General features: G+C 39.2%; 1 protein-coding gene across 1 annotated transcript; it reads left to right on the top strand.

Moving 5' to 3' along the window:
- The first annotated feature begins 7,018 nt into the window (after positions 1-7,018).
- On the top strand, positions 7,019-15,653 carry LOC142134156 (low-density lipoprotein receptor-related protein 1-like). The gene is made up of 4 exons (XM_075194494.1): positions 7,019-7,293; positions 8,593-8,782; positions 14,242-14,385; positions 15,392-15,653. The coding sequence occupies exons 1-4, from the start codon at positions 7,123-7,125 to the stop codon at positions 15,637-15,639; spliced, it is 753 nt and encodes a 250-aa protein (XP_075050595.1). The 5' UTR covers positions 7,019-7,122; the 3' UTR covers positions 15,640-15,653.
- Positions 15,654-16,055: the final 402 nt, after the last annotated feature.

The raw sequence follows: 16,055 nt of genomic DNA, 5'->3' as shown, positions 1-16,055 counted from the left end.
CAGGAAACTCCCCAGACCTTCATCCCATTGAGAACTTGTGGTCAATCCTCAAGAGGCGGGTGGACAAACAAAATCCCACAAATTCTGACAAAGGCATTGATTAGGCAAGAGTGGGTGGCCATCAGTCAGTATGTGGCCCAGAAGTTGACTGACAGCATGCCAGGACGAACTGCAGAGGTCTTCAAAAAGAAGGGTCAACACTGCAAATATTGACACTCTGCATAACCTTAATGTAATTGTTAATAAATGCCTTTGACACTTATGAAATGTTTGTAATTTTACTTCAGTATACCAATGCAACATCTGACAAAAAGGTCTAAAAACACTGAGGCAGCAAACTTTGTGAAAACCAATACTTGTGTCATTCTCAAAACTTTTGGCCATGATTGTATAGGGGGGGTATGAGCCATTATGTTGTGGGCACAAGGTTATTATATGCAGGCATAAAGTTATATGTGGTGGTCAATGGACAGTTTGGTGGTTACAAGACTGTTCGGCAAGCAGTAGATTATATACAGAAGGGGGGGTGAACGTGGAGGGCATAGGTCTGTTATGAAATGATGTCGGGTTGGCATGGGACACTGGTTGGTATGAGGGTGATTTACTGTGCCATTTTCTGCCATACAACATTTTAGTGGGCACTATATAGGCATTGCGTGGTGGGCATGAGGTGGTTATTCTGTTCTTTTGGGATTGGATGTGACGGAGTAGAGGTTGTTACGGCTAGCATGGGGCTACATGTGTGGCACTAATACGCTGTATGTGATGTGCATGGAATTGTAGATAATAAACCTTAAGCTATATATAGCGTAGGTGATGCATTTTGTACACTGGGCATTTTGGCTTTATGTAATGCGCATTGAACCGTTTAATATGTTGGACATAGGGATTACATGATATGCTAGAATCACTGGACAGTATATTTTTTTCCATACCACACGTCTCCTTTCCTTTTTGTTATACTTGACTGCACCAGAATATCCTTTTATCACTATATCATTCAAGCCAAGTATTCATTTTTTCAACCCACCATACTGAAGAAGCTTGACTTGCACTGGAATAAATACAAAGAAAAACTAAATGATAGGTTTGATTCCTTTTTAAAGGAGAGCAACTATTAAAATAGAATAATAAAACCGTTTACATAAAATAGAATTGAACATTGTATTTCTGTAGTTGAACAGTTACATAAAAGCTGCATGTTCCCGCATGATTTTGAAGTTCTATTACACACACCCTTTTACATTGAATCCTGACAATAGCTTTCCTCTAGCAAGACCTACATCTTTGATGCTTGAATTGTAGCATTCTTAGCGCATGAGTACCGTGCGACAATTGGTAAACAAGTGTTTCCTAGTTTATTATATCTAATGTTAGTCGTCTCTCTGAAAAAATGTTGTATCATTGTTGTAATTATTTGAAGCACATTTACAAAGGAAGATGTAATGTTGTGGCACGTGGGCACCTAACTTTTCAGAGTTCAGTAGTTGTACTTCTGGTTCTCTACATCCCATTGAGGGCTACAACATGAAATAAGGCTCTGAGTAGTTGTTTATTTTTGTTAATTCCACGTGTAAGTGGAATTACTATAAGCGCCCCCCCCCCCTTACACGTGTGAAGGAGGGAGTCTGGGTGCTGAGTTTTTATTAATAATTACCATTTAAACATTTGATTTTTGATGTCACCCCCCCCCCCCCCCCCCCCCACCCCCCCCACCCCAGTTTTTTTTAAAAAAATTTGTGCTAGATTGTGAAACCATAAAAGACTCTTGGGGAGGGGAAACAAAAGCACCTCTGTCCTTAAAAATGTGTTGAGCTCACGAAAATTTTATTTCCATATGTAAAATAAACTTGATAAATTTGTCATCGTAGTTTAGCTAAAATGGATGTTCTACAAAATGTTTGCATTTGTGAATGTACTTTAAAAGTATGTTATTGGGACAATAGTTTATTAAATTAAACTTGATTTTTAGTTCTCACTGCTTTCATTGTTCACAAACAGTATTGTCTGAAGGTTTTGAAATGCAGGATCTTGTATATTTCAGGCTTAACGTGTACACATTGCCTATACAGAGTCGCTGCAGTCGTTTTGTGGATAGAGCGAACATTAACACAATACACATTATAAATTCACTGGGTTTTTGTTAAACCAGATGCATGCGCTAATCTCATAACCGTTTGGTCAGCCCATGGCATAGCGGCTTCTGCTGCGTGTAGGTGACTGGGACACTAAGTTGTTGGTTTTTTTTGCTTTTTTTTTTTTAAATGGTTATAAAGATAATCTCCAAAAAGTAGTAACTATCCCAACTAAACTGCGATCGTTCCTATACTGACAACATACAAAATATTTTGCCCTTGAATGCTGCAGAAATGTCTTAAATCTCTGCTATACTGAGCTTTAGCTGTTTGTTTTGTTTTTCTTCTTTTGTTTCAGTGACATTGAGCAATTAAGTTTGATTATGCAATTCTGAATTTACAATGACCTTTTGTCCTCTGCAATTTTTGTTTTTTTTTGTTAGCTGACCTGGTTGTGCTGAGTAGTTAAATGTGGTTAATAACCGCAGCCAAGAGCACTGTGGTCTGAGTTGCTGCATATGATCAGACCTTGCCTGAAGGAAAGTGAAAGATATTTTCCTAGTATTTGGTAAAGATGAACTTGTTGAACTTTTTGAGAGTCAAAATTTTCTAGGTTTATGTCCAAAGATAAAAGCGCTGGTTGAGCTTGCCTAGTTCCATGCATTGCTGTACGTTGATTGCTATGTACCACCGCAAGCCACCACTCGTTCTGTGCTGCCCCATCGCTTTCCCCTCCAGCCACACATGGGGGCATAAAATACATTTTTTAATAATTTTTAAAAAAGTGGTAAAATAAAATACGTTTAGACACTTAATTGTGTGTGCTGGATGCACCCCAATGCATGGTCCTTAGTTGTCAGTTAATAATACATTGCTCCTATCAGTTTATGAATAGAAATTGCCAACAGTGATTCTTCGAAATTCAGTCAAAGTAATTACTGAATCCATTCCAAATAGCTGATTAAATATTGCCCACTGGAGAATCACGATGCATCCCGACTGACATTGTTCTCTTCCATGCACTAACAAATGTCGCATCTCTATAGCCTTATAAAAGAAGATTACATCCTCTGGGACACTTATTTTTCCTGGATTGTACTGAGGGTGAGGGGGTCTTTGTGGATGCTCTTTTTGACTGTGTGATTATTAGTAGCTCTTGTATTTGCTATATAGCTAAGTAAACAGTACTGCAGCATTGCCCTCACCCAAATACCACAAATCACAATAGATTTATGTACTTGTCATTAGTGCTCTTCACTATATAGGTGTACAAATATACAAGCAATTTATTATGATCTTAATTAGTGCGTTTTTCTGTCCACTATTCCCCTCCATGTGCCGCGGAGTCCTTCCAAAATGCTCGTGAATGCACTCTGGGGATGTAACATCGCACCCCATAGAGGTGTGCAGGAAAATGTGTGATATCCGTTTTTGGGAATTGAATTCTCCCCATTGACTGCTTCAAAACACATTTTTTTCTCTGTCATTGTTTTTAGTACCATTGTGATATTATCAACCAGTGTATTTTATTAAAAATGTAAGATACCAATTTTTTATTTTTTTTGCCCCAACTGAATGGAAGTCAGTACTTGCACATTGCCACAAAACCCTTACCTTACACAAGCTCTTCACTCATTCATACAGCAAGAAAAGACAATGTCAGAAACAAAATGCCTCATGTCAGTGGTGATAAACCCCAGTACCTCTCTTGCCCTTCCTAATGCGCATCTTCTACACTAAACATATTCTTCAGTGACTGTGTGCGCTCTCCTGCCAGACAGCTAAGCAGTGATTTCGGAATGGCTGCGAGATGCACTGGATGAATCGTTCAAGACTTTATAGTATAGAGGAACCCTGGCCAACACCTACAAAAGGCATTGCTTAGCGATGTCAGTGTTGCTGACCTAAGGTACGTGTTATAGGAGGAGAGTGGGTCAATATCTAGGAGGACCTTTTTGTGTATTGTAAATTTGAAAATCACTTTTAAAAAGTTTGCTGGAAGTATGAGCACTACAAATATGCCTTAAGGAGACACATGCAACCATCAAGCATGAACATGGCCGACTCAATAACCAGCTTGCTAGAAGTGTTTTCTAGACACTCAAATTCATTTTTCTGCTTCTCACACATTGCCTTGCATGTATTATATGTAACTGGTACTAGTTTGGATTTCAGAATATTATGTAGTGACTGTGGGCATATAAAGTCCTATAACTGTTAACAAGTTATACTACCAAATCATTTGCTCTCACCACAAAGAAGTCTGGATACTTTGTAGGTTTCTTCTGATTTTGTAAATACCACATTTATTATAATATCTTTATGTAGCACCACCACCATATTGCACTGCACAAGGAATATATTAATCATTCACTGTTCCTTTCTCATTGGTGCTAACAAATGATTCACCACTGCCCCCCCCCCCCCAAACACACACACACACACACACACACACAATCTACCGAAATATTTGGCAAATTTAAAAAAAAAATAAAAAAAAATGTTTGACACTGGGAGAAAATCGAAACCCACACAAATACTGTGAGATTGTGCACGGGTTGCAAAAGAGGATTACTAAGCACTGTGCCCTCCAATGAGTATTTATTTGGGGGTTTATTATAGGGTAATGTTTATTTCTGCCTATTGTCTGGGAAGTGGATTTGCAGCTCTGGCTAAAATGTGTCCCAGCTGAATGAGTAGTCTGCAGAAATAAGGAAACACTGTAATATTTGTTAAAAAAGAGTGTAATTTTCCTCTTGTTTTCTTCAATTACTCATAGCACAGTGATTTATTTGTCTTTCACAAGAAATGTCACAACACCAGCACTTCCCAAAATCAGAAATTTTGGATATGTTACAGTATTGCTTAATGATAAACATCTGGTCCCTTTAGCTTGCACGAGTGGCAAGAATGGGAGAAAATAGAATAGCTTACAACATCCCCCTCTTTGTCAATGTTCCACCACCCTCATGTTTGGTGAACCTCGACCTGATGTTTGCACTCCGTGGCCTTTGCTGTGCGCCACTGTCCAAATCAGATCTTTATCAGCCTTGTCAATTCTTAGTTTTGTATCATTTTCTTGCTCAGAATAAAATGTGGTTTTATAAGTAAAATGTTTTATTTTTGTGTCTTTGTAACTTTATATAATTGCTGGAGTGATTTTAATCACTCAATATATCATGTAGAAGACAAAACAAAGTGCAGGTATCCTGAATTAATATGTCCTTTTATGGATTATATTTTTTCAGTTTCTTGTGTATTGTCATATTTTATAGATAGTTATGTTTATATTCGTATATTTTTGACTGGGTTTTGGTTAGTTAAAATATGCAAAGTGGCTGCAGTTAGGGCTAGATAAATATTTAGTAATTAATATGTAGGGAACACATCAGTGATAAGACTAATTACTGTACAATTCATTATACTGGATTAATACTGAGCCTGTATAACTGTACTTTATAAATTCCAGGTTGTTTTTGTTTCACCTAATCCTGGACTTTTTCGTTTTTCCATCACTAAGGAAAGCCATTATTATTTCCCTGACGTGACTGTTGGTACGGTCTGCAATTGACGGCTGATGGAGTAGGCCAGCTCTGCATGTCATGCTGATATATTTTTCACTTGACTGAGCATAGTTTGTGACCTTTTTTCCCCATCCTCTTTGCAATTATTAGAGCCTTTTTTATATTCATCGAATTGAGCGATCCTCTTTGTCACAGAGGGAGAATGTTTTATTTACACATGAATTTAAAGCGATTGGCCAATTCCACTCACTCTGTGCATTAACCCTTAGAGATGAAGTGTGACTTGCATACTTTCATGTGAAATAACTAACTGTGTATTAGCTGCTCATATAAATGTCAATATTCTGGGATTAAGGATTCTATGTATAACTGCTAAAATTACTGAAGTATCAAACACATTTACCGTCTAGGCTTTTATTCTTTTAAAGAATAACTATTGTGGAATTTAAGTGGAACATATGTTCTAGTGTTTGATCTTTTGATCTTATTAAAATAAAAAATATCTGGGTTAAAAGTTGTTATTCCCCCCCCTACATTATACTCCCCTCATTCTAGTCAAACATTTATCGGTGTTTGTTTGCAGGTTGCTGGATGTGCTTCAAAGCTCCTAATATGATCTGCTGAGCAGCTTTATGACCAGAATATTTCTAGAGGTCTGCAACCAAACCCCGATGTTAGACTTTGTTTTACATTACAATATGTATGTGTGTCTTTTGGGGGTAAAATATAATTTATTTATTTTTTATTTATTTTTTAAACCTGACTTGTGGAATAGGAAACCTTTTAACATAAATTTTTACTTAGGGTAATTTAGTTGCAGCCACATTGTCGACTGTAGTGTGTGTATATATGTGTATATGCGTGTGTGTGTGTATATAGATATATATCTCTATCGATAAATAGAGATAGCTATTTTGATCCTTGCTAGAGTGTGACATATTTTCTCCCTCATTAGGATCATATATTACTATTCACTTACAGTATATTAGTGATTCTGCAATGAATTTCAATTAGGTTAATAGGCAAGTAATTACAGCTGAGAAATCTGGTTCACATAGTGACTTCTTAAAAACACAATGTCTCTTAAAGTATAGTCCTCTTCTATGCCTGATGGAGGCAGACTCTATTCAGGCTTAATCAGTATTCGGTACAATGTACAGGGGCTGGCTGGGCCAGTCCCATAGTGGGCTAGCTTGGTCTGGGTCACTGGGCTATCTGCATTTTTTTTTTGTTTCCTTTAAAATGTTCTTAATAGACTGCTGAGCCAAGTCCTGCCCTTCCCCCTGGCCTAAAAGTTGCCAGTCAGCCCCTGGCAATGGAGCCTTTTTGACACTGTGACTAGTTCCTAGGGAGAGAAGTGCCATTCTCATTAATATTGGTGCAACCCACAAAATGGTTGCCTCCGCTGTATGTAAAGTAATAAATAACTGGATAGAAATGAAAATAATACCTGAGGACTTACTTTTTGCAGGAAGGTATTTTTTACGGATTATGGGCAGATTCCAAAAGTGGAGAGATGTGACATGGACGGCCAGGACAGAACCAAGTTAGTGGAGAGTAAAATTGTCTTCCCGCATGGGATTACTTTGGATCTGGTGAACCGTTTGGTGTACTGGGCAGATGCATACCTGGACTACATTGAAGTGGTGGACTATGAAGGCAAGAACCGCCACACCATCATTCAGGGGCTGCTGGTAAGGCAACTATTGATTGTACTGGGGTTTGTTTTATGCTTTTCTTTTTGTAGTATGTTGGAGTAAAGTAATTTCTTGAAATACATGCAATCCTGTGGTATAAATACAGCTTTGAATCACACAATGTTAATTAATAAGGGTAAGTCGTTTTTTAATAGGAACTATAGTAGAACTATTTTTCACATCTCATTAACGTACAAAATATCCTGGTTATGCCTAATGGACTTGGCAGGAGCGAGGAGCCTCCCCTGTTCTGTTGAGACACTGCATAGTGTTGGCTCCTGCTGAAACGTGCCCAAGTGAGAGAAGCCGTGGTGGTCCAGTTTTGGGGACCAGTTTTGTTTTTGGTTGAATTATCTTTTTTTATTTCTAAAAACTAATATGCTGAATTTGAAGTAGTCGCCCCATCTCATGAGTGCACTGTATTTGTATACCAACCCACCCAGCCTGTTTCTAAATTACGCTGATGTTGTGACCATAGAAAATAACTTTACAGCACCTCTCTACTCATACACAGACATAGGAATACATCCTAAAAATAAGTATGTAGCTATGTTATAAAGTTTAAAAGTAAATATATATGAAACAGTTCATAACACTATTTTATAATATGTGCATTTCAGTTATAAACTGAATCTGTAGAATAATGGGGCAATGAAGGCTGTTTCAGGCAGCAATATTTTGTGTGGCAGTAAGGGCAACTGAAAGTCTAAGGGTGGAGTGGGGGGGGGGGGGGGTCAATTGGCTGTATGTGCCGCAGGTCAATATAGTGCAGAATCTCCACTTTTCCGCATCTCTTTTGGATGCGAGGAAAACTCTGACGCAAAGTGTCTCCGCGGACTGTTCTGGAGACATCTCGCGGCCAATAAATTCCTTCCTAAAAGTGATTTTTGCCTGGTTAGTATATGTAATAATAATTAAAGTGGCAATATTTGTTTTTATAGAATATGCTTTAAATTTTTTAATCTTTTAGTTTTATTTAAGCGATACCATTTAGTTGCTACCTCAGATAGCCATCTATCCATGTCTAGGAAAACACTGCATAGAAATGTGACATTAATCTTTTGGACTAAAAGTGCCAATTTGGATGTGCAGTAAGTGTCCTAATATTAGCATCTAGTTGTAATCTGAAGCATTTACCTTGTTAGGTCCGACATGCACACTGAAATACATAGAACAATAGTGTCATTTAATGCACGATTACTATGCTTCCTGTAATTAGATCATGGCAGCAAGTTTCCATGTCTTTATAACATGCTTAGTATTCATTTTTGTTTGTGTTTTTTTTTTTTCTCTCAGATAGAACATTTGTATGGCCTCACTGTTTTTGAGAATTACTTGTATGCTACAAATACCGATCATGCCAATGTGCAGCAGAAAACCAGCGTCATCCGTGTCAATCGTTTCAACAGTACAGAGCACCAGGTGGTGACCAGGGTGGATAAAGGTGGAGCTCTGCACATTTACCACCAACGCAGGCAGCCAACTGGTAAGACTGGTCCTTAGTGAGTGTGAAAGTATTTACGTAACTTTAATCTGTACCTGTGAGTAGTATGGTTATCAAGTGTGTGTAATAGTACAACTAATGTATGATATTTCCTGCTCTGTATGAACACAACATTCATAAATACTGTATTTTTCTGATGCTGTTTGGCCTTTAGTGTGTCTGACCAATTCTCTTATCCTAAGGTGCTAGGTTGCGTTACGGAAGGCTAGAAACAAGAGCAGCATTGTAGGTGATGGAAAGAAAATGGGTGCATCTCTTAATGAAATCCCTGATTAGATAAAAACGGCTATCTCTGATTATTTTCAGGAAAATACCTTGCAGGAGGTCACGCTGGGTGTCCTCTGGGAAGCTCACAAAACCACCATTCATGGTCAGCCTATTAGCGCAGTCTCATAAGCTAAACAGAAGGCTGCCCTTGAAGTCTCCTCCTTAGAGCAATGCCCTTCCGCCCTTCTAGCTCAACACAAGCAAGTCCCTGATTCCTCTCTGCTGTCACATATCGACTCCCTGAAGGGTCAACTTAACACCCTTTTGTCTCCCTTTTACAGAAAATTCAGCAGCGCTTCTATGACAATGCGACTTTTTACTTGCCTGAAAGCTTCGTCAGAAGCGTGCCCAGGGGCTCATAGACAAACTTCACAGAAAATAAACTAACTCTGTGACATAGGACCCTCTCGCCATTGTCATTGAATTCAGGGACATTTATGCTTCTCTATATAACCTTCCTGATCCCTGGCTCCATAAGGATCTTCTGTCGGAGTCGTATTTAGCTAACACCCCTCTCCCTCATCTTACCCAGCCCCAACTTTCTTGTTTAAATGCAGATATCGCCTCTGTTGAAATAAAGGTTGCTATAAAATCCCTCAAGCCCTCCTTGACCCCAGGTCTGGATGGTTTTTCGTCCCAGTATTATAAGTTTGCAATGGTCCTCACTCCACACCAGACGACCTTTTACAACCAAATCATTGAGGGAGCATCCTTGGTTCACCCGAATCAGGTTGGGTTTATACCAGTGAGTCATGACCCTGATTATACTAGTAGGACCATCAATCTGATCCACTCCAATCATGGCAGCAAACTGCCCTCTTTAATAATGGCTTTGTTTGCTGAAAAGGCGTTTTAACCTCATCTCCTGGTTGTTCATGCGTGGTGTGCTTGCATCAATGGGCTTCTCTGGTATGTTTTTGATGCACGTTTTAGCTCTCTACCGGTCCCTCTCCGCCACTGTCATGATTAATGGCCTTATCTCCAATCCTTTTACAGTTGCAAACAGCACTCATCAAGGATGGATCTACGAAGAATTAGTTTGCCTTATACGCAGATGATGTTTTCATGAGCATACCCCACTCTGTCATCTCTCTTCCTACCCTCCTTTCCGAACTAGACACATACGGACATTTCTCGGGCTACAAGATAAACCCAAACAAAATGGAAACTTTAGACTTCTACATCCCACAAACTGATAAATTAAATTTAACTCGCACATTACCATTCACCTGGTATCTATAGAAAATTAAATACTTAGGTATCTACCTGACTAAACACTTTCTTCAACTTTTTCATGCCAATTTCCCCCACACCCTATACCCGAATAAAGTCAGACCTAACCACATGGTCCCGCCAATTAATTTTATGGATAGGCAGTATTAACACAGTTAAAATGAACATACTCTCACGGTCTCAATATCTTTCTCAGACCCTCCCTATCCAAATATACCTCCCTATGTCTTCAAAGTCCTCGAATATGAAAGATCCAAATTTATTTTGGCAGACTTCCACGCATATGGCTCCAACTGCTTCAGAGATCCTCCTGGGGTGGAGGTCTCTGTATCCCAAACTTCAAATGATACTATCTTTCGGCCCAGCTTGCTCAATGTGTCCGGTGGAACGGTCCTACGTCCTTTAGGGCTTTGGTATCTCTTAAGCTGAAGGTCTTTCTACTTTCCCCTGCTTCCCTCCTCTGGCTCCCAAGGGTGCATCGACCTGAAAAGGTTCTGACTCACCCCATGGTCTCCCACTCCCTGGCTGTCTGGGACTCAACTTCCAGATTATACGGTTTCTCTTCGCAACCCTCCCCCATAGTACCTTTTTTCAACTCTCCGGAGTTCCCTCCAGGATTGCTACCCTCTGCGTTCTGACTCTGGCACTTCGAGATATCCAGTGGCTAAATGATATCATCACTTGCAGCACCTTTTCGCCAATTCGCTGACATCCAAGCTGCATTTGTACTGCCTGTACAGTTTTTTTTTTTGGGGGGGGGGGGTTTCCCCTAGCATCTGCAAATCCGCAATCTTCATTTTGCTGTTAAATCCCGTCTCACATCTCAGCACCTTACCACCATTGAGGCATTGTGCCAGCTCTGAGAATCAACGCCTGGTCTTATCTTCATGAGACTCGTAGGGAGGGCTGGTAAGGGAGGTCAGTTCGGAATAAATAGTGAAGTAGCGTGGGAGCGTGACCTAGGCGACCCTCTTGACGAAGAGGACTCGACCGAAATTCGTGAAAATGCTGACTCTAGCTCAATTTGTTTTCAGATAAAAGAAAATGTATAGAGACTCCTGTTTCGCTGGTACTATGTCCCCACACATCTCCATAAGATGTTGCCTGACTCATTTGACAGATGTTGACATTTATGCTCTGGCGTAGGCTTGTTTCTTCATATATGGTGGAATTGCCCAAAGTTAACCCTTTTTTTGGTGGGAAGTCCTTGATGGAGGCCATTATTCAAATTAACCTTTCACTGGAGCCTAAATTTTTCCTCGTGCCTCTGGGTTTCTCTTTGGCTACTAAACACCGGAATAAACTGACCTGCCACATTATATCTGCTGCCAGCTGCCAAATTACCTCAGATAGGAAGCACACCGTTCCCCCCTCTCTTCCGACCGTGACTACCAGGATTTGGCATGTCTACCTGATGGAATTCATGACTAGCATTATAATCAACTGCTCTAAAACCTTCAACAAGGTATGGTACATTAGGTTGTCCTACTTTCAATAGTTCTCCCCCTTTACTTGGCTTACACACCACGCTCCACTCACACGTCCGTTTCTGCGACGCTGGCCTCTCTCTCCCTCCTTTCTTCTTTTCTCTCTACTCTACTCTTTTTTTTTTCTTTCTCTTTTTCGCTCCTTCTTTTGGACTCCGGCCCTGTCTGTCAACCTTTGCTCCCTTTTTATGTATTTAAATCTCGGGGAAACCCCTGGTCATTCTATTTTAATGCCTACATTGACTCTTAATACTGTTCTCTCTGCCTAGTGGAGGTTTCTCTTATTTGTGCACTTTATTTCATGTACCACTGTACTCAGATCCTGTTGTTTTTTTGTTTTTGACCATTAATATAGATTTGTTTAAAAAAATCAATAAAAAGAAAACCCCGATTTAGATGTCTTGTATTTCTTTTCTTTTTAAGTGCTCTCATGCATCAATTTGGAGATTGGTGAAATCGCGCTGCACCGATTTGAACATTCTACGTGGTTACATGAGTTGCACATGCAAAGTTTGTGTGTGGGAATTTTAGAATAGATGACAACTTAGTGGATATGGTGCCCAATTTGCCCCAATGGCGATATTTGCTTTTTACATTTTCTGTCCATGTGTTTCACTGCATTTAATACTTTTTTACACGCTGGCCTAGTGTAATTAGAGGTGAATGACATTTTCACCTCATTCATTCACATTTTCCTTCAAAATTTCGTACATTTTGCTGGCAGCATGTAGTCCGTCAAATGCGGTGCGGAATAACCTTTCCTTAGACTGGCGACACACAAGCACACCTCTGTGAACTAGCTGCTTTCACCACAAAAACGAAGTTGCCGTGAAAATTCACCCACCTTATAATTAATTAATAAAAGGTGTGTGTTTTAAAGTGTCGCATAAATCACCTGTGTGACATTCCCCAAACTGTAGCAGCCACGGCCATGGAATCCAACGCTGCATTTTTTTATTGACGTTCCTGTATCTCGTTAAAATATCTTTTTGTTTGTGCACTTAGAAAGCCAGGCAGTTACAGGATTTTTTAGAGTCTGTAGTAATGTACATAGTAGTCAATAACTTTTTCCTTTGTGTTATAGGGTTTCCTTTGTTATTGCTTGACTTTTGTGGACTGATTATTCACTGCATCCTTTTGCTTTGTGTAATCAAACAGCTGTGTGATGATAAAACTGACCTTTCACAGAGAGGGAGGCTACATATAAACTGTGTTCTTTGTAATTTTACTGCTCCTAGTTCCATTTAGTAAATGTTCTGTTTGACAACGGGCAACAAGCCTTTTTTATTTTTTTTATTGTGGCTCTGTGTACGTTACGTGTAAATAATGCATTTGTAGATTTGTATTAAACATAACCCTAATGAAGGAGTTGGCCAAACCGCATATTAAAAGACGCTTCTACCTTCATATTCTTTTGCTGCCCTGTTATGAGGCAAAACTGCTCTTTTAGATTTAATTGTACAATTGTATCCCATACAGAGAATTCTGGCCAAAAAAGGCAATTTTACCTGAAGTATATACATGGCTGGAAAATGGTAAATGAATTGAAGCCACCTGAAGGGGGACATTGCCTTTCTTCCTCCATAAACCAATAATTTCAATCCAATGATGCATTTTACTATTAAATCACAAAAATTCCCAATAATGTAAAAACCACTTGGTTATTGCTGTGTAATTCTAGAAGTAGTGGTACATTTCTATGCCAGTTAGAACAGTAATGCCTATTTTGTATGCACATGTAATAACTAACCTGGAGTTTCATAGCTAGAACAATTATGGCTGCAACAATATTTCTTGACTTACATTAGTAGTAGGTTGAGAATATAGGCAACTAATATTAATTTAATGGTACCTATGGCATTACACAAAGTTAATTCAATAGTATTTTAAATATTTTATTATAGGTTTTATAGTAGAAATAAAATGTGTAAATATTCAATATTTGCAACATGTGACCTCTTGATTTCATTTTATTTTTAGTTTACAAACAGAATTAAATATGACCATGCAGAATAATACCGTTACACTGCACTGTCAGGCTGGTTACCTTTAGGGTGTGAGATGAAAATAACTGAGATCCCTGATAATGAGTTCTTAAATTTGGGAATATCATTATTGGGCTTGGTGGAGAATGACTGATGTTGGCCTCTGTGTACTTAGTCTGTGATCACTATGCCCAATGACATCACTCTTACAGTGGATGCCTAGAAACTAAATGATTTCCCAAAACTAGAGACAGTTTAATATTACTGGAGTTTATATTCCCTACTTTACAGTCACTTGCTGTAAAAAGATAAGTACTTGTAATGGACATCACTGCTGTACAGAATGATCCTGAGTGGGTTAGAACTAAAGTGATCCATTGGGCTGTGCTATATGAATTTATATTGTAGGAATATTGTCATGGTCAGTGTTTTATAGTGCAATTATTGCTTTTCTTGTATATCCATCCAGTGCGGAGCCATGCCTGTGAACTGGATCAGTACAAGAAGCCCGGAGGATGCTCAGATATTTGTCTTCTAAGCAGCAATCACAAAACCAAAACATGTCGTTGCCGATCAGGGTTCAGCCTCGGGAGCGACGGCAAGTCATGCAAAAGTAAGTTTTGCACCTCGCCGATGCAGTAATATTAGAATGATATATTTTTTTTTATTTCACCTTAAGGTTTTATTGTACGTGGCACTTTTTGTTGTTTTTTTTTTTTTACTGATGGTACAATAACATATGTTAAATTATGAAAAATTGCTTGTAACAAATAATATCCAAAGGTAGATCTGTGTCCTTTGTCAAGAGAAAATATAGCATGGGGATGTATAAAAGAGTATAGGAGATCCTATGAATAATTAATTTATACTAAAGTTCAAACAAAGATGTGTTTATGTGACATAGCTTTTCCATGTGAGCCATAATGCAAATGATTGCGCCTTTATCTTCAATAATGAGGCATCGGTTAGCGCCATTGTCCCGTTATAGACTATTGTATAGGCCCTATATTATAGGGCATTGTTTCTCACACCCAGTCCTCAGGTACCCCTAACAGTGCATGTTTTCCATATCTCCTTGTTGGAGCACAGGTGTATTCATTACTGACTGACACATTGTAACAGATCCACTGGTGGTATAATTATAATGTGTCACAGTAATGGATACACCTGTCCTTCAGCAAGGAGATCTGGAAAACATGCAATGTTAGGGGGTCCTGAGGTCTGAGTTTGGGAAACACTGGTATATGGCATTACAGGACAAATTTTGTTTGGATCTGGAAAGTGACTTTTCAAGGAGATATTGACCCGTGACCAAAGGGAAGTCTAGACAATAGAAAGTGATTTCCCACGTCTGGAAAATGTGTGGACAATTCCACCAAATGTGCTGGAAGGAACCTATGTAGCCACAATTTGTCCAGCATTGCTGGGTAGCAGAACCATACGTTTTATGCAATTTATATTGGCAGAAAGCAGTGAGGAGAATGTATTAGTTTTGTCACTCTGTCTTACCCACGTGTGAAAAAGTGAACCCACAAGACCATATTTTATTTGTATTTCTTTTGTTTGTATTGTAGCATAGCAGCCTTCTTGTATACTAATTAGATGTTAATTTGTTTCAGAGCCAGAGCATGAACTCTTCTTGGTTTACGGTCGAGGACGTCCAGGTATCATTCGAGGGATGGATATGGGAGCCAATATCCCAGATGAACACATGATACCCATTGAGAACCTAATGAACCCTCGTGCGCTGGACTTTCATGCAGAGTATGGGTTTGTGTACTTCGCAGACACCACAAGCTTTCTGATTGGAAGGCAAAAAATAGATGGCACTGGTCGAGAAAACATTCTCCAAGAAGGTGGGAACTAATTAACAAATACACACAGTGCCTGAATCACTGTCTAAAGCTGGGTACACACTACACAGTTTTCATCCAATAATCAGCGAAATCAGCCGACATACGACCGCTCGTTCAAAAGTCGTGTCAGTGTGTGCAGTGACACAATGGTCGAAAGTCTGCCCAAATGGACGATTGTCGCCTCATTTGGTTGGTCGTACCGTTTAATATTTTCGTTCCAATCTCGTTTCCGTTGTGTAGTGTGTATAAACTTCTGACTGATCCACAACAGTGAGTACGAAATTATAGTCATTGGTCACGACAACATGGCTGTAAAAAGTCGCTAAAGGGACGTCCGCTCTTCCCTTTATCGTCCTAAACAAGGCTAGTGTGTATGCAGTCCATGGACCGAGCGATCGGACCATCGATCGCATGTAAAATCGCTCGG

The sequence above is a fragment of the Mixophyes fleayi genome, unplaced genomic scaffold, assembly GCF_038048845.1.
Source record: "Mixophyes fleayi isolate aMixFle1 unplaced genomic scaffold, aMixFle1.hap1 Scaffold_4046, whole genome shotgun sequence".
In the NCBI taxonomy this organism is placed as follows: domain Eukaryota; kingdom Metazoa; phylum Chordata; class Amphibia; order Anura; family Limnodynastidae; genus Mixophyes; species Mixophyes fleayi.
Note: the sequence above shows the minus strand (reverse complement) of the source record. Positions and strands in the feature narration are given on the sequence as shown.